Source organism: Brassica napus, chromosome A9 (genome assembly GCF_020379485.1).
Source record: "Brassica napus cultivar Da-Ae chromosome A9, Da-Ae, whole genome shotgun sequence".
NCBI classification, from domain to species: domain Eukaryota; kingdom Viridiplantae; phylum Streptophyta; class Magnoliopsida; order Brassicales; family Brassicaceae; genus Brassica; species Brassica napus.
Genome location: NC_063442.1, coordinates 4,499,061 through 4,518,641, shown reverse-complemented (window position 1 = coordinate 4,518,641; position 19,581 = coordinate 4,499,061). Strand labels below are relative to the sequence as shown.

The window sequence follows — 19,581 nt, the reverse complement described above, 5'->3', positions numbered from 1 at the left end:
TATAGTGTCTTATCTTAATCCCCATAAGTAGTCTTTTACTCTAGAGTCACATGATCACCACTGCTTGAGCATTATGTTTTGTTTATCTTTGTTTGATTGCCCATACTCAAACATGTACTACAATACAAAAATTTCAGAATCAGTTATAATGTAAAGTTTTCCTTTTTTACTTCTTAGAACTACTAAACTATTGGAATGCGCATGAAGTCCCTTTATTACACAAAAACCAGTAGGGCAATAGTGTAGGCAATAATTAATTCAACAAAAGGATCAAATAAATCCATTTTCTTTCCAAAGTAGAGCAAGAAAAACAGTTGCCAACTAGTTCAATTATTCAACCCGTGAATTTACACAAGTTAGGCCAGCTACATAATCTAAAAAAATTTCAAGGATTTTAGTAGAACATATTTTCAAGAAAAAAAGAAACAGAAAATGGCTGTGAACTTAGAGCAGTAGTAATATTTATATAACTTAGTAACCAGTATGAATCACCATATTCATACACAGTGGTTTCTAAGTCTGTTTGAAGGTTTTGTCTCTCTTCTTCCTTTAATTGTGAGGCATACCTGAAAAAGAATCAAAGAAGTGTTTCTTGATTATGTTATAGTACTAAACACAGAACTGTTTCAGCAAAAGAACATTGAACATACCTGCAGATCCATTATCTGGTCGAATTTCAGCTAATGGGTTGACTATAAATCCTGCAGGACCATTAAACCTCTGCGTAGAGTTTTGCATCCACATGGTTTGTGCATTTCTGTTTCTGTAAGTGACCAGCCTCGATGCTGAATACATAGAATCTGGTTTCTTCCAGAACTTGGATCGAATGAAACTTCCAGGAGGTATAAGACAACAGTTGTTTCTGCTTGAACCGTTACTCATTCTCCCATTTGAAACCGCCAAGTCATAAGATATCTCATCCAACGCAATCTCTAGGCCCTGAACTCGAGTTTCCAGACTAATCATTCCATGTTGTGAGCTTCCTACAAATCTCTAATGAAATAAAACACAAAATGAGTTTCAGAGATTATCATCATGGTGTCACTTCCGCTTTGTAGAAACAAACCTGGAGGAGGTCCATTAGATTGGATTGTTGTTGCTCAATCTGAACAAGCTGACTACGGATCAGAGACATATCTTCAAGCCCTTTGCAGTTATTACTACTATTCTGGTTTTCAGACAAGACATGATCACCAGTAAGAGACTGCATCTTCTCATGATTAGAATGGTCAGCTTCTTTTGTATTTTCATTATGGTGATGATGTTCTTCTTCAAGAGGCTCACCACAGAGAACACTAGCTCCTCCTCCAGCATTCAACTCCAGTCTCCTCCTTACATTCAATTTAGTATGTGATGGTACTGAACTTGTTTTCTTCTGATCACTACTTCTTACATTAGTCCGTCTCCTCGCCACGGTGGCGATTGAGCTCCCCGGTGGAGTCGATCTATTAACCTCACGAGTTCTTGATTTAGCAGGTGTTGATGCAACTCCAGAGCCTGAAGGGTTATAGACATACGAATCTTAACCAAGAATAGTATGTACTAAACAACAAAAAGTTTCCTAATTTAGCCAAGATCCAATGTGGAGGAAGATTACCTTTAGAAGAAGCATTAGATCTTGGTGGAGAAGCCTCCTCTGACAAATCTGGGACTTGAGTCCAAGCCTCCATCATCTCATTCATCACCTCTCTCACAGTTTTCACCTAAACAACATCAGAGATTGAAACTTGCGATCAAGACAAACCTAAACTCATCAGATTTAAGACCAAACCTTGTCGTATCTCTTGCTTTCAAAGATCTTCAAACACTTGGCCTTAAACTCTCCTAAGCCATTCCTCTCCACCGTGGCCAACCTCCCCAAAGCTTCAGCCGCTGCTTTCCTCGCCGCCCAATCTTCACTACTCAAGACACTAACTAAACAATCCACCAACCCTTTCAATCCACCGGCGGCTCCGGAAACACCACCAGCACCAATCACACTTCCGATCACAACAACTCCGGCCGGTTTGGCCTTAAAAGCATTACACTTCACCAGCTTCTCAAGCCTAGGCAAAAGTGTTGTTCCTAACCGAACCGGATCCGGATCCTCCGCCGCGTCGATCGCCGCCGCGAGACAAAGCCCCGCTCCGATCTGCGCGTTCACCTCCTGCTCCGTGAAAAGCGCCTCCGACAGCGGCTTCACGAACGCGGAACCGAAAGGAGGCTTCGTCGTCCGGGACGCGATCGCCGACACCGCCGCGACGCAGGCCGACCGGACGGATGAGTCCGGATCGCGGAGGCGGCGCGTGACGCGAGATAGGATCTTGGAGAGGTGAGGAGAGAGAGAGTTCGGAGGGATAGAGACGGATAGAACCGCGAGGAGATGGATGCAATGCTTGCGAACCGCCGGTTTATCTCCGGCGTCGGCGGAGAGGACGACGGAGATGAACGACTGGAGATTCCCGGAGGTGGGATCAATGTTTCTTGCCATCAAGTCTAGCTCTTTCGCCGCCATTGTGAACGTGTCTCGATCACCGAGCTTTGTTAACAGCTCCGACATCTTTTGTTTCGAACTTTTCTCCATTTTCCGACCGTTTTTAGTATTTTCCGGCGAAGGTTGAGGATCAGTGATGCGGCGGAGACAGTGGCATTTAGTGTAAATTAAGATGTAGTTTTAAGAACTAGATGGTGTTCGGTCGGGACGTAAAGCTTTGACTCGGTGATCAGTTTACTTTTGTTTTTACAGTTTGTTTACGTGTGTCTTTGTGTTCTGTCTTTATACCGTTTTAATTTTGGAGAGGTGATGATGAAGAAGACCTGAAACGGTGCCGTTTCTTCAGGTGTCTAAATAATCACGCTAGGGGGGGACACGATGATGTGTGTTTAAGAATGATCCGCCTTGTTTTCCTAAATGACGTATTTAATGGAATTGAAGGTTTAGTGTTTAGAAGTATAGTGTTTCCCGTTGGTCTACTTGATTCATGTGTAATATGGTTATCTTAGTTACAGTAATTATTGTAAAACTAATCTAATCTTATGGTCATGGTCATGTTTAAGACGTCACCATACAACACATTTTTTACAAAAGTAAGATACTCAAAACTAATTAGTGAATCAGCTGACTATGTATCTTGAAGTATTAAGTGATATATTGCTAACATCATAATATCATTTCGATAGACAGAAATGTGTTTGATTTGAAATCTGATATTATATGATGAGAAGTTGGTTAACCCGACTATGAAAACGTACTATAACATAATCTTAGGGGTGTCAAAATGAGTGCTCGTTAGCTAACTCAGCTCATCTTGATTTTTTATGAACATGATCTCGGTTTTTAGGTTAATTTAATAAATAAGTTTAATGATCGAGCTTAAATTAGATCACGAGTTATATGAGCAATCTTTAATGATTATGAGCTAACTCATGAGTTTGCTCGCCTTTATATTTTTTATATATATGACTTCTATTTTTCTTATGTAATATTAGTGTTTTGGATTAATTTTAAATTATATTATGAAAAATATTTTATTTTGTAATTTATTTTGTAATTTATTTTTATAAATTATTTTTTAAAATATTTGATTGCGAGTTGGCTCATTTAATTCATGATCTAGATGATCTGAGTTCGAGTTTACATATTGAAGCTCATATAATAAATGAGTTGAGCTCAGTTAGCTCATGAAATATCCGAACTCACTGCAAGCTGAGCTGAGTTGAGCGAGTTAGCTCGTGAGTTGGCTCAGCTCAGCTTGATTTTTCATGAGCATGATCTTTGTTTTTAGGCTCATTTAATAAATAAGCTTAATGATTGAGTTTAAATTAAATCACGAGTTATATGAACGATCTTTAATGGTCATGAGCTAACTCATGAGCTTAGTCGTTTTTGTACTTAATATATATATATATATGACTTATATTTTTTTATGTCAGAAAAGATAGTTTCTATATTAATCATATTTATCTTCTAAATTAAAATGCAAAACCAAAAATTTATAAATATATAAAAATGTAAAAGAATATTTATATCAATCCTCATATAATATATCTTTAGAATTAAAATCTAAAAAAAAATATTCCTAAGACTCTCACGACGAATATACTTATGATTTGAATAAATGAAGATTTTGAACATGAATCATCTCAAAAATCTTATGGGAAATATATTTTTAGATTAATTTTAAACTATATTATGTTTTGGAGTAATTTTAAATAATATTATGAAAATTATTTTATTTTACAATTTATTTTTATAATTTTTATTTTTTTATATTTGATCGATAGTTAACTCATTTAACTCATGATCTAGATGATCTGAGTTCGAGTATACATATTGAAGCTCATATAATAGATGAGCTGAGCTGAGTTAGCTCATGAAATATCCGAGTTCACTGTGAGTTGAGCTGAATTGAGCGAGATAATTCATTTTGACACTCCTACCTAAATCTAACTATCAAAAATAAAATAAATACATATGTCAAATATTTAAATGCAATGTTGTAAAATCAATAACATGTCAAAACATCAGTGAAAATTATTAAATTTCTTATGTTATTCTGATTATCGAATTATGATAATTATATATTATTTAATAGTTTATGAATATTAGATTCATATTGTTTATTTAGCTTTCAATACATTAATTTTTTAATTTTAAATGGTTGTGGTAGAAATAATATTTCTTTTTACGAAAGTGCATACCTCTCAATATCATAAATTGATTGAATGTCGACAACATATCAAACTATGGGTACAAATGTAGACAATATAGAACATAGGACTTGTAACTTTCAAACATCTATATGTGCAAATCAAGCAAAAGTAACTTAATATGATGGGCTTCTTTGTCATACGTAACCCAGGGTGGTTCAACTAACATTTTAACATTTTATATGCATATTTGGTGAACCAATGTTATCAAATCAAAGCATGAAAGCTCTTTGTACTTGTTTTCATTAGTGTAGCTGATAATTTAATTAGCATGACACGTGAACAACGTGTGGTGTAATGGTCATGTTAAGTCGAAAATTAAGGGTGTCAAATTTAAATCTCGGTTTGAGGTCCGGTCTATACAGGTATAGATCCGGAGGCTTCCTGATTTCTAAACTGGACCAAGAAAAACCCAGTAAATAGTCAGGCTGCACCGAACCGGCCTACACATATATTTCAGAGACTGAAGTCTTCATATAAACCTTGTGGAGTAACTTCCATGTCAACAATATCACTGTACTGGCCACTACATTCTGCAGTGTTGTGAAGATTTGACACAAAACCATAACCCTCCAAGGTGATTAAACTCAAACCGGAGTAATCAATATGTATTTTGGAAAGAAGGTTTACCACTTGATGCCTGTTAGTGCTTTGCAAGAGCCAATTCAACTTCTTCTTTCACCTGTTCCAAGGGAGATATTCATATATAAATAGCTAAAGCAATTAGAAAATTCTTGGAGGAAGGTGCGAAATTCATTTAACATGATGCGTACCACTCTGCGGATTACTAGTAGTATGAGTATTTTTGTATCCAATTTAAATTTATCTTCCAACAACTTTGATTAGACAAAATGAAACCTAACTTTAACATCCAGGTCACGAACACAAAGATCAACTAGTCCCCTCAAAAAAACCATTCACAGAAAATCAAACTAAAGAATCCATCACAAGGCCATATATTCATTTGATTGTGCGACTACAAATATATATTGACCTTAAAATTTGGCCACACTTTAAACATTTTTTGTGAAATTTAACGTAGAATAATTGATTTTTACAAAATTTATTTTATGAAAAAGTCTATTTCGGTTAAATATACTAAAATATATACAAAAAGTTTTAAGGATGTACGTAGAAGTATTATTAGAGCTGGACCAAGAAATCATAAAGCATGCGGAAAACTGCAATAATGATCCATACAAAAGCATGTTCAAGTTCCCATGATTCATCCGTGTTCTTATTGTCACATGGTATATGAATCAATTAGCTTTCTATAGGTTACAAAAGTAGCCTATGGATAACACTAGTTTATGCCCCAGTCATAAGGTCTTGTCCTATGATTGTCTTTCCAAGTGGAACAAACAAACAAAAGTATGTTAATGTTTGATCTGAAAAAATTTGCCAACTAGAAGATGTGAAATATTTTCAGTTTTTGATCATATTGATTTGTCTGAAACACGTGGAGAGGACCTAGTTGTTTGCTCCATAAAGCAGCGTCTACGAATTGATTTGATTTATATGATTCAGTATACTTTTTATATACATACATAAACATCTGACTTGAAGAACCAAAATAGCAAACAAAGGAAATGAGTTTGTCTTAGTTATTTTATACTACGCCTATTTAGCTAGAAATCAAAATTCAGCGTGGTAATTGCAAATCTATGTAAACTTTTTAATAATTGGCGAACCATGACAATTTTTCCATGAGTTGCCAATTATCTCCTTTACCCACACCTTCCTCGTTACCTGCTACCCGGGTTGTTCGCAAATAATTAAATTTGTATTCAAAACGCAATACACTTAGCAAAACCGGCTACATTCTTTTAAAACTATGATATTAGTTATTGCAACCGGATGTATCTATAAAAATTAAAGAGAGAAGAGTTTTGATATATTTTACAAGTAACCTGCAACCGGAAGTTATGACTATTTATTAGTTTTATTTTTGAACCTATTGAAAAAGTAAATAAATGTACAAAATCGGTTATATTTTTCCAAATTGGTGAGAGAAGAGTTGTAAGATATTTTTAGAGAGGAGAAGTGAAGAGAAGAGGAGAAGATATTTTCGGTGAGGATAAGATATTTTCGAAGAGGAGAAACCGTAGTTGCCTATACATAAAAACCCGGTACAACTAATAGAAACCGGATTTGAGTATATACATAAAAACCATGTACAAAATATAGAAACCAGATTCGAGTATAATTGTCTGAATACTATTTTTGTCGACTTACAGGGACTTCGTTAGGTGAACCCGGTGGAGATGAGTAATGGCTGAGATTTGCCAACATTTGGAAATTGAATCTGAAACTTTTTTTTTCATTGGGAGAAAAAAAATCAAAAGCAAAAATGAAAGAAAAGAAACAAACTTTGCTTGAAGAAAACATAAGAAACAGAACACATGTTCGTTATTACACACATGAAAGAAACGACAAAGGTTGTTGTAATAAGGAGAGAAAAGATACCAATTTTAATGGCGGTGACTCGGAATCCACATGATTTGAGGATGAGACCGATGCTACTTGTCGTACTCGTACTCACCTACTCCCGTAGGTTGTTTGGAGGAACTGGGAATTGAGACCGATTCGGGGAATAATATTATTACAGATCCCTTTGTTTTTTTTTGCATAAAAAAAAAAGAAAGTCTTAATTCTTTGCATTATTGACACTTTTTGTATGCAACCGTCTGTTTTAAGTAATCACGTCTGACGTGTAACAGATACTGTACTTTGCTTTTCCTGTGGAAATAAGGACTGTCTTGGTATTACCTAAAAAGGTACAGTGTCTTACCCATCTACCTAATTATCTCCTATATTTTTGCTATCTAGTGCAAATCCCCTTTATACTATATTTTTAATATCCAAGCATGCAGTCAAGGGGCAAGCACAAACTAGTCTCAAGACTCTCAACTAAACATACTTTTTAAAATTTTAGTTCACAAAGACCTTATCCCATGATCAAACACAAACTTGAATGAACCAGTAATAATACACTGTGCACTAGTGAAGTATAAAAACTGCAAAATATACCCAGTAACAGTTTTTCTTTTTGAACTTACCTTACGCAGTAATAGTTTAAGCAATTTTAAACTGAAAATTTGACAATTCATCATAAGTATACACGACTACTACTTGTAGAGACTTTTCACAACTTTAAAAAATTTATATTACCAAAACGATCAATAGTTTATAGTCCACGAGAACACTGCTGTTGAGCTGGGTAGGAGTATTGAGAAGTGCTCACTTTTGTGAGTCGAGTCCAATAAATATTCTTAATCAGGGCCGTCTCATTTTTATTTTGGACCCTGTTCAAAAATAGTATCGAATTATTTAACAATGTAATTAAATAGTTTTAACTAAATTAATTTTGTAGATTTCATATGGGTCACTTGACACCCCTGGATCTAAGGTGGCTCCGCTGCTGTCCACTTGTACATGCTATTAAATAGTTTTAACTACAATTTTGGTTTCAGTACTCGGCCTTCCTCTTGTCTGTATTCAATTTGGCAATAAACAGGACTGGTTGATCAAATCTGTTTAATGGATCCTGTTGTATACACGGAATGTTCGTAGAATAGTTCAGAGCTTGTTGTCCTCTGACATCTTCACACGAACTGTCTGGCTTTGACCAAACGATAAAGCACGCACGTTTTATGTTTTAAACTTTTTTATTATTGTGTCTTTCTCTCTCGTCCACACATCTTTCTAGTTTCCAGATCCAATTTACTAGATATATGTTAAATCAGATAGAAGTTGAACTATAGTTAGCTAGTAATTATTTTTTAGAAAATATACTAAATCAAATATTTTTTAAATATGTGAACAAATCTAAAACATCAGATAAAAAAACCCGATAGAGTACACTTTTGCTTGAGATATAGATCATGACATCATGTGCGCTAATATTAACCTTCAACATATGTACATCACTTTAGAATTGTTGTCTTAACGGGAAACATATCAGCCACTGGAAGTCAACAAGCTTGTGGTCGACCAGTAGACAACTTGGACTTGGAGTTTCTATAATGGCTCAAACGATTTTGCCAATCCACTAATGGCAGCATTATAAACGAGTTTAATAACCTTTGTTATAACAAGTCTGTAGAAATTTTATTAAGTACGTAGATATTTAAATAAATCTGTGGCTAAAGAAAAATATATTTAAGTTTGTGACTACATAAAACATAAACAAAATAAGTCTGTCTGTGGCAAAATCATAAATATTCCGAAAATTTATTAATGGTATTTTCATTATTATTTTTTTGTTAACAAAAAAAAATAATGGTAAATTAGGTATGAAATACAAACTAATAATTAAAATAAAATTAGAGTTAAATTAACAGATAAATAAGGGTTAAACTAGTTTTATTCTCTATATTATTTTGCTTCCACAGGTTAAACCTTAAAACTTGTTTAAGAGAAAATATTTAAAATATTATTTTTCTAAGAAAAACAAGACTTAAGAGATACTTTCCAACTAGTCAAACTTATTTAAAGAGAAAATCTTGAAATAAATTAAAATTATATGGTCAAAACATATTTGTAACAGAAATTTACTAAAAAGGTAAGATATTATTTGGTAGTTTAAAATAAAAAGATCTTTCACAAAAAAAAAATTTTATAAAGACTACACAATAATGTCTTTGTACTCCACTCATAATCATTTAGATTTAAAAAAAATGAAACACCTCATACTTTTTATATTAGTAACTACATACTTTAGGCTACACGAAGCCTGCGAGAAAAATCGTGTTCTACTTCATAACGAACTCGGTCCGGGTAGAATTCTCGAGTTCCATTGTTATTCTCTACACGATGATTTAGGCGTCAAGAACTTAAACTTCAATGCTCCTCCATATGTCATCGAGTTCCATGACGATGTGATTATTAGAACAGCATGGATTTGTTTGTTAAGGCAAGGAGCTAACAAGGAATATTCTTATAAAGTTGAAGTATACAGAGCAGGATATAATTTTATCCCTAAATGTGGCCAGATACGTGTATGGACGGCCAAACTTGATGGGATATACTTTTCAAGAAACCTTGATACACCACCCGTTTTAGCACTACGCTGGAATAAAGCATAATGTAATTCTATTTCTTTCATGAAACTATAAGCTATATCAAAATATTGTAATTGTTTTCTTATTACTTAAACATAAAAAATTTATTTTTGAAGCTTTTTTATTATAATAAACCCTTTATCAAAAAGAAAAATCAAAATATTATAATAACATATGACTTTATGTGATATAAATGTTTGTCTGCTAAATCTCTTATGAGGTTTAGAAAGGTCTCATATATCTGGTATTGACTCATCCATTCCCGATGTTTTAGCAACCGTTATCTTATATATTGTCACATCCTTACATTGTCTATACGTGAGCCTGAAAGCCCTCGTGTGTGTAGTACTGAGTACTGGGATCAGTGGACAGCTGAATAATGATATGAGAAAGGTTATAATCAAAGGAATACTTGACTACTGGTTTGGTAAGCTTGAAACCAATTCAAGTTTTTACTTCATACTATATTGATAAGAATGATAGCATCATGCACTTGGAAACTTAGATTCCGATTTTCAAAACTTTATTCTCGATATCGTGGAAAGATTAACTAAACTTTAGAAAATTAATTAAATTATTTAAAATTTTATAATATGGTGAATAAAAAAATCAAATATTTATTTACACAATTGGATAAAATTTAAGAAATAAATTATATATATTTTTAAAAAATTGATATATTATTTAATTTATTAACAAAAATAATAAATATGAATAACTAAACTAATTATTATAATAAAATACAGATTAAATTTAATTAAAACTTTATTTTATTATAATTATCTATATATTTTCAATTCATTAATATATATAAATTAAAATAATTATTCATAAATATTTATTATTTTAAATAAATTAATATTAGTTAGTTTAACATGTTTAAATATTATTATACTCTCACGTTAAAAGTTATAGTGGTTAAAATTAGTGTTACCCTTAATGAATAACCTAAGTTTCTAAGTACATGATGTTTTCATTCTTATCAATAAAGAATGAAGTAAAAAGTCGAACTCGTGTCAAGCTTACCAAACCAGTGGTCGAGTAATCCTTGGATTATACCTTTATCATATCATTATTTCAGCTCTCCACTAAACCCTGTACACATTATCAGAATCATGTATAGACAATGTGGGGATGTGACCATAAGATAACGGTTGCTAAAACATCAAGAATGGATATGACAATACCAAAACTATGACACGTTTTTAAAACCTCATCAGAGATTTGAAAGACAAACATATATATCACAAAAACTCAATTGTTAATATAATATTTTTGATATATGCTTACAGTTTTCTGAGAAGATAGAAATACGTTTTTTTTATTCCGTCGTTTTATTCCAGTATAGTGCTTAAACGGGTGGTGTATCAAGGTTTCTCTAAAAGTATATCCCATCAAGTTTGGCCGTCCATACACGAATCTGGCCACATTTAGGGATAAATCTATCTCCTGCTTTGTATGCTTGAATTTGATAGAAATATTCCATGTTAGCTCATTGCCTTAACAAACATGTCCATCTTGTTACACGAAGTAATTCATCATGGAATGAGATGATATATGGAAAAACATTGCAGGCTAAGGTTTGTGTACCTAAATCATCGTCATTGGAAACACAATGGAACTGGAGAAGTCTACCAGGACCAAGTTCGTTATGAAGTATAACGCGATTTTTTTTTGCAAGCTTCATGTAGCCTACAGTATGTAGTAACTAATATAAAAAGTACGAGGTATTTCATTTTTTTTTGTCTAAATGATTATGAGTGGAGTATAAATGCATTAATGTGCAGTATTTATTAAAAGAAATTTGTGTGAAAGGTCTTTCTATTTAAAGTACTAAATAATATCTTACCTTATTAGTAAATTTGTTTTACAAATATGTTTTGACCGTATCTTTTTAAATCTTGTCTTTCTTAGTTTCAAAGATTTTCTCGTAAAACAAGTTTGACAATTTACTAAGAATCTTTTTAAATCTCGTTTTTTTAGAAAACAATGTTATAATATTTTATCTTAAACAAGTTTTAAGGTTTACCATGTAGAAGCAACAAAAGATATAACCCCCATTGAAGCAAAATCCTATTCTTGTAGAAACGTGAGCCATGGGCTGCCTGAGATTTAGGGGTCCACAGAAAATTTATTTAAGATCTCAACTAATTTTTTTTTTACAAATTTGGGGGTTAAATTTTTTTGGGAAAATTGTTTTTTTAAAGCAAAAAAATGATAACTATGTCCCTTTAGACTAATATCTATTTTGTGTCATTACCCATAACATCCTTTAACATTTTTGAAAATAAATTTAATAAATAGTTTTACAAACCAAAAAGAATTGAAAAAATAGTAACTTTTGATAAAATACCAATAGAAACTTAGTGGTATTTTTCTTAGTTCTAAAAATGTTTAAATCATAAATTTTAGATTATGTTTAAAATAAAGTAGAAATGACATTCTACGAAGTAAAAAACAAAATCCACTTTTTTCATTGAATCTAAAAATATTTAAAACACACATTCCGCGCTTAACCTACTGATCTAAAATTTTTAGAAATCAAAATCTACACATTAATATAAATCTACAACACGTAGAAACCGACTTCTACAGATTTACTGTAAATCTAAAACATGTAGAAATCAAAATCTACATATTACTATAATTCTAAAAACCTGTAGAAATCAACTTCTACAGATTAGCTATATTCTACGGATAAGAAATCAGTTCCTAAAAATACGGAAACAAAATATTTGGGATTATTCACTTTCATATTTTGAAAAAAATTAATTTTTTTTATAAAAAAAAATAATGAAAAAATAAAAAATTACAAATTTAAAGGCATTACTGCCATTTTAAAAATAATTAGTCTAATGAAATACAAAGTATATGAAATTAGTCTAAAGGGACATAGTTATCATTTTTTTGCTCTAAAAAACAATTTTCTCAATTTTTTTTAAAGACCTCTATGTCTATGTATTTTTTCGAAAAATTAGGGACCTAAAGCCAATGTTTTATTAGATTAAGAAACATTTTCAAACGAGTTTATAAAATTTTATAAATCCTACAAATGAATTTATAAACCTATATAAATTTTATAAATCAGTTAAAACTCTAATAAAATGATTTTGTAAAGAAAAAATGTTTTGAAGAAGTTTATAAATAATTTCATAATCTTGACAAGTGATTTATAAATCATGTGTGTGCTTTAAAAACATAAAAAAAATCTAATAGTGCCTTATATATAATATGAACGAAACATAAGCAAACATCATTTAAATGACTTCTCAATTAATGTATAAGATGAGATGAAATAATTTTAGTAATTTGTAATCATTTTTAAAAATTTAGTACATACTCGGAACTAAATATTAACTTATCAATACTTAACCATCTATGAGTTTTCGAACAAGGTGTTAACTATCAAACAAGATAAACCTTAAGTGATTATTTAACAATGCAAAAGCATTAGTCTCTCTTTACAGACAAATGGACATTTCGCTTCTAGTATTAAACAACATAGAAACAATAATCACGTATTATTACATTTCGCGCAAATTGATAATTTACACCCATTGATATCAATCAATCAAACAAAAAAAACATTTTTATCAAAAAGGATAAAGAAAAAAGAGCGAAGATAATCAAAACAAAAACAAAGGCTCCGATTGGTGACATGTTGATTTAAAGTTGATTTACAATAAAAATTATAACTTGATGTAACTCGAAGTAGAAACTATGTGGTAGAAACTGTAGATTTATGTTGTGAATTCGCAGAAAAAATATGAGTTACAATTTTTTTTACTTATTGACTGGTAACGTTTTTGATGTATAAATTGCAGTATATATATATATATATATATATATAAAATATAAATATCAGTAATAATAACTTAACATGTTAACAAAAAAATTATAAATAATAATTAAATTTATTATAAAATTGATTAAATTTAAAATATATTAAACTAAGTAAATTAAATTAAACTAAAATTAAGGAAATAAAGTAATATAATTATGTAAATCTTCTACCAAAATGTACATATATATTTACATATACATTTTTTTGACAACTTTTTTCTTGGGACAACATTTACATATAATTTAATGTATGTAAAAACCTTTAGTTACCAAATAGATTTAGCAATTAAATTATAGAAATAATCTTAGATAGTTTAAATAGAACTAATAGTTTATAAATGGACTAACTAGTAAACATCTATATAAAATAAATGTTTCACGTGAGACAACTATGAATGCATTTTTTTTAAATGTGAAAGTTCAAAAAGTAACCGTATGATAACTGACTTAAAACCAAAAAAAAAAACTAATTCAACTTCTAATACATGGCATTTTGTTTGATGTTGAGTTAAGACTTGAGTTATCAATTTTTTCAAAGGATTAACTCAAAATTGTAACTCATATATAATACATTGTAACTCGAACACTAACTCAAAAAAATAAAAGTAACTCATGAATGGTAACATTTTTGAATTACACCCTTAACTCAAACTTAATCAATGGTAACTCATGTCACCAATCAAAGCCAAAAACAAAAACAAAAAAAGCTAGAACTGGGAAGAACAGGCGAAACCCCCGTTTTGTCCTCCTTGAAACTGAGTTCGACTCAACCCAGACGCTTCAAGCATACGGTTCCACTCACGCGCCTCCCCATTTTCTCCAAACGCACTACCTCCACCGCTTCCTCCTCTCATCGCCTGCAGAATCTTCGCCGCATTCTCCTTCACTCGCCCATTCCCTCTCTCCTCCACTTCCTTCAACACTTCCTCAGCTCCCACCTCACTCGCCAACCCCCTAAACCTCAAATTCCCTTGACAAAGCGTCAACAAAACCGCCACACAATTCTCACGCGCCGCCTCAGAATCTTCTCCACCACCTTCTCTTAGCTTCCCCACCAGAATGGCCACCGCGTTACCCTCCAGCATTGCTCCTTTTCCGTCAGGACACGCCGCGAGGTTACAAAGCACCAAAAGTATCCTACTCGTGGACTCACCGGACCTAACCATCGAAAGCAGAGTCGCCACCGCACCCGCTCTAACCAGCCTAGTCCTGTTACTAGGAACCAACGATAAGTGATACAACGCAAGAGCCGCGTCTTGACGCGCTCTTTCGCTCTCCGAAGAACGTAACGCATGGAGGAGAGGCTCCACCGCGCCGAGAACTCCGATCACCATTTTGTTCTCATCCTCCAACGCTAAACTAAACAAAACTCCGGCGACGTGCTCCTGAGCCTCCGTTGTTCCCGATTTAAGCACGTCGATTAATAAGGGAACGAAGCCTGAACGTACGATCTTCACTTTGTTTTGTTTCTCGAGCGAGAGGTTGACTAGAGAAGCTGCCGCGTTTGTCTGAACGAGGTTGTAACGTGAAACGAGAAGTGATCGGAGGAAAGAGAGGATACGGTCTGTACAGAGCGAAACTCGAAGTTCCTCGCTTGTTCTTGTCATCTTCCTTAGCAGGATGAGACCTTGCTCGTGGTCGAAAATGTCGGCGGTTCTCAGTTTGTTGAAGATCTCTTCTTCTTCTGGCGACATCGAGGAAGAAGAAGAGTAGTCGGAGGACGAGAAAGAGATAGCGTTCGGACTTTCAGCTCCGATATAAACTCCTGATGAAGTAGTGGAAGAAGAAGAGAACATACTAACGGCTCGTGTCGGGTGGTATGGACTCTGCCCGACTGTAACTGACTCAAGTGATGTTGTCGGCGACGGAGACGGCGACAGTGAGTTCTTGGAACGTGCTCGTATCGCCTCCATTACAGCATCGTAATCTGAAGGTGAATTCTCAGCCACGGGAGGGAGAATCTCAGGCTCCGGATCACCCAGAGCCGAACCTGAAATTTTGGAGGCTATAAACATTTAATAAAACAAACCAAAAAAAAAACATTTTTAATAAAATCGTCAATATTTTTATGTACATAATTTTCAAAAAAAATAAAAATTAGAGACTAATGTTTTACTTGGCTGTGTCCCAATCCGGCGGCTCTGCGGATCTTTATTCATGCGGGCACGAACCACGTTTTCGACGTAGGCAGAGTCAGGAGGACGAGGATGGTCAACTTTATTCCTGTCGCACCAGCTGAAGATGGTGGACTTCATGGCGAGGTTGGGGATGACGGTGGAGAAATCGGGTCGGGTTCCATCGAGAAGATCCGGTACGTATCCTACGTTACGACAGACTTGAACGGAGAGACGCTCGAAGGTTTGACCAGATGGGACAACTACAGGATCGGACATGAGGAATCCTGTTATGGGACAGAGAAACTCAGGTGGAGTTTCGTCGTGTTTGTGTTGCGGTACAGTTGTAGTGGTGGCGGATGCTGATCGTTGGTGGAAGGAGAACCATTTCTTCTTAGTTCCACCCATCGCAGAGGAGGACGGTAATGATAATTGCCGATGGGAGACAAGTCAGGCGTGTTACATACTTCAGAAAACGAGATAGCAATAATTTTGTGATATAAAGTTTTTGATAAAATAATTGTGTTGTTTCTAGTGAGAAAAAGTCGGTATAGGATGTCAAGTAGGCCTACTGAAATTTATCGATCAGATAAAAGAAAAAAACACAGAGAACATGACATCCACTAAGATATGTCTTGTTTTGTTTTGTTTCTTTTATTTGTTTAACTAACGCTTTGATTGTGTTTAAAGACACTTTTTGAATAACAGACACAAGTTTTTTAATAGTTTTTTTCCTTTATAAAATTTGCTATACTATTTATTAAAGTTTCAAAGAAGGTTATATTAATTTACCGTTAATTGAATTAACCATATTGCGAAGCAAAAAATTAAAAAACATCTAAAAGGTTTGATTAAAGAAAATAAGTTTTGAATCTCTTGACAAAGAAGAAAGAGCACAAAGAAGTCTTATTTTCCTACATAAGGCAAATACAAAAATTGACGAAGTTTGTGTTGTATTTACAGAATGCTATTTTATCATAACACCAAAAAAATACAAACATAAAAATTAATCATTGAATTAAGAATAACAAAAGAGAGAGAAAAAGTAGAAATAAAATAAAACAAAAGACACATGGTAAATCTCAATACTTATTTTAAGAGAAAATCTTGAAATATTAATTTCTCTAAAAAAGCAAGATTTAAAAAAGACACCTAACAACTTGTCAAAATTTATGTTTTTTTTTTGGTAAAAACTTTAGTTAGTACTATAAACGAAAAGATTTTACACACACAAAACATATAATATAAATATACTACACATTATTGCTTTTGTTACTCACATTCGGATCCAAAGAAAAATGAAACACCTCATACTTTTTATGTTACTTATCATTACATGTTTTAGGCCAAATAAAGCTTGCGTAAAAAACCGTGTCTTAATTCAGAACGACCTCGGTGTTGGTAGAAATCTCGAACTCCATTGTTCTTCCAATCACGATGACTTAGGCATACAAACCTTGAATTACAAATCTTCATATATCATCAAATTCCATGAAGAGCTATATAATGCAACAAAATGGAATTGTTCTTTTAGGCAAGGAACTCACCTGGAATATTATTATGACGTTGAAGTATACAACGAGGGAGATAGACTTTTCCCTCGATGTGGTCAGCTGCGTGTATGGACGACCAGACTTTGATGGAATATACTTTACAAGAAAACTTAGTATACCATCCGTTTTAGCACTTCGTTGGAAGAAAAAATAATGTATTTTATATCTTTGAAAACTCTAGCCAATATTTATGAAGACTAAGATCTTTTTTGTCACATGATAAGATATATCAAAATATTATAGTAACATATGAGTTTATTTGATATATATATGAAACGCATGTTAAATCGCTGATGAGGTTCAAGAGTGTCGCAAAGCTCTGGTCTTGTCTTATTTGCTTCCAATAGTTTAGCAATTCTCACAACGTCTATGCATGAGTTTGATAGACTACATTGTGTGTACTGGTTCAGTGGAGGGCTGCGATAACCCCAACAAGTCTGCACTGCTAGATGACAATGGGTCAGTCCGGCTTATAGCATGTGCTTACAATGCACTGGTTTCCTTTTTCTTTTTGGCAAATTTTATGGTCTTACCTAATTTTCAAATATACATTTAACGTAACTATAATTTTAAAACAAGTTTTTTTTTTTCAGTACAAGGCTCGTTAATTATTTGAGCCGGGGTCTGCCAGGGATGGAAGGACGCAAGATGGTTGTTCTTCGGGGCTGGCTTTATACACTATTTGCGGAGAAACCTTTTTATCTATAATCCCGATATGAAACAAAGCATAACCCTACCCGTAACCCGCTCTCAAATCAAACGTTTTTGTTCAAGAAGAATAGTTTTAGTTTGCATTTACTTTTTGAGACACGATCCTGTTCTCGATCAATACATAGTAGTTTACAATGTTGTTACATGTTCATATATTTTGAGAGGATAAACTCAGACCATTGGATCTTAGTACTACAAGCAGGAGGCTCGTGGTAAATAATCGAGTTTGAACAGCCTCACGTGCCTACAAGAATAGGACTTTGGGGATGATTGGTTAGGGCTGTATATGCTCTGGACAGCCAAAATTTAGTCTACAGCTATATATGTCAACCAATCGAGCTTTGTTTTCCTTAAAAAACTCACAGCAAAAAAATTTCTGAAAAATTAAAATATGGCTGTAGAGAGCTTTATTTCCAGAGCAAAAAATTAGTGCTTTAGAAATCTACAGCAAGGAAAGCTACAGCAAGAAAAACTACAGATTAAATTCTACAGCAAAAAATATAAAGCTACAACACTTACCAATCATCCCCTTTGCTTCAATGGGGTTATATCTTATTTTGCTTACACATGGTAAATCATAAGAAAAATTTTAAAGATAAAATTTGGTTAATATAAAATCGTATAACATTATTTTCTTAAAAAACGAGATTTGAAAAGATACTTACCCACTTGTCAAACTTCTTTTAAGAGAAATTTTTGAAACTAAGAAGACAAGATTTAAAAAGATAAGGGCAAAACATATTTGTAAAAGAAATTTACTAATAAGGTAAGATATTATTTAGTAGTTTAAAAAGACCTTTCACATAATTTTTTTAATAAATACTACACATTAATGCCTCTGTACTCCACTTATAATCATTTAGATAAAAAAATGAAACACCTCGTACTTTTTATACTCCCTCCGTTTTTTTAATATAAGTCGTTTTAGAGAAACTTTTTTGTTCCAAATTATATGTCGTTTTCGGTTTTCTATGTAAAATTTATTAATAGTTAATGTTGTATGACCAATGGTAATATATCTTCTATTTTTCTATTGGTTGAATTGTGGTTAGGTAAATAATTAATGATGTTTTTGTTTAGAAAATATAAAAAGTTAATGATTTTCTTAATCTGCGTGCATAGCTGTAAAACGACTTATATTAAAAAACGGAGGGAGTATTAGTTACTACATACTTTACACTAAATGAAGCTTGCAAAAAAAAAAATCGTGTTGAACTTCATAACTCGGTCTGGTAAACTTCTCAAGTTCCATTGTGTTTCGCTCAAAGATAATTTAGGAAATCAAACACTTAGCCTTCAATGCCTCTCCATATATCATCGCATTCCGTGACGAAGTAATTCATGTGACAGCATGGAAATGTTTGTTATGGCAAGGAGCAAACATGGAATATTTTTATGAAATTGAAGTATACAAAGCAGGAGACAGAATTATTCCCTTATTTGTCACTGAAATTATATTAAGAAGCCCAAAAGGAAACATGTCTTAGCCCAAGTTTAATACAGACTGGCGAAGAGACGCGTTTGTTTTCTGATCTCGAAACATGAAAGAAGAAGATAGCGGCGAAAACAGTAAAGATTGATCGGATATCTGTTACAACTCCGAGAATC

At 33.0% G+C, this 19,581-nt stretch overlaps 2 protein-coding genes across 3 annotated transcripts; both read right to left on the bottom strand.

Moving 5' to 3' along the window:
• Positions 1 to 257: 257 nt before the first annotated feature.
• On the bottom strand, positions 258 to 3,030 carry LOC106366157 (TORTIFOLIA1-like protein 3). Its single transcript, XM_048739480.1, has 5 exons — positions 1,772 to 3,030; positions 1,598 to 1,703; positions 1,067 to 1,497; positions 651 to 993; positions 258 to 566 (listed from the first exon to the last, which is right to left on the bottom strand). Exons 1-5 carry the CDS (start codon positions 2,561 to 2,563, stop codon positions 550 to 552), a joined length of 1,689 nt encoding a protein of 562 aa, XP_048595437.1. The 5' UTR covers positions 2,564 to 3,030; the 3' UTR covers positions 258 to 549.
• An 11,152-nt stretch (positions 3,031 to 14,182) lies between these two features.
• On the bottom strand, positions 14,183 to 16,267 carry LOC106366156 (U-box domain-containing protein 41). 2 transcript variants are annotated; one of them, XM_013805719.3, is made up of 2 exons: positions 15,712 to 16,267; positions 14,183 to 15,600 (listed from the first exon to the last, which is right to left on the bottom strand). In XM_013805719.3, exons 1-2 carry the CDS (start codon positions 16,115 to 16,117, stop codon positions 14,303 to 14,305), a joined length of 1,704 nt encoding a protein of 567 aa, XP_013661173.2. In that variant the 5' UTR covers positions 16,118 to 16,267; the 3' UTR covers positions 14,183 to 14,302. The 2 variants fall into 2 exon arrangements, with proteins under 2 accessions (XP_013661173.2, XP_013661174.2); XM_013805720.3 differs by having other exon boundaries at positions 14,183 to 15,585; positions 15,712 to 16,263.
• Between the last annotated feature and the right edge of the window lie 3,314 nt (positions 16,268 to 19,581).

Coding starts and splice junctions, on each gene's coding strand:
- LOC106366157 (XM_048739480.1), bottom strand. CDS start 2,563: ATGGAGAAAAGTTCGAAACAAAAGATGTCGGAGCTGTTAACAAAGCTC. Junction 1,498..1,597: donor ATCTAATGCTTCTTCTAAAG/GTAATCTTCCTC, acceptor ATAACCCTTCAG/GCTCTGGAGTTGCATCAACA. Junction 994..1,066: donor ATCTAATGGACCTCCTCCAG/GTTTGTTTCTAC, acceptor TTATTTCATTAG/AGATTTGTAGGAAGCTCACA.
- LOC106366156 (XM_013805719.3), bottom strand. CDS start 16,117: ATGGGTGGAACTAAGAAGAAATGGTTCTCCTTCCACCAACGATCAGCA. Junction 15,601..15,711: donor CCGGATTGGGACACAGCCAA/GTAAAACATTAG, acceptor AAATGTTTATAG/CCTCCAAAATTTCAGGTTCG.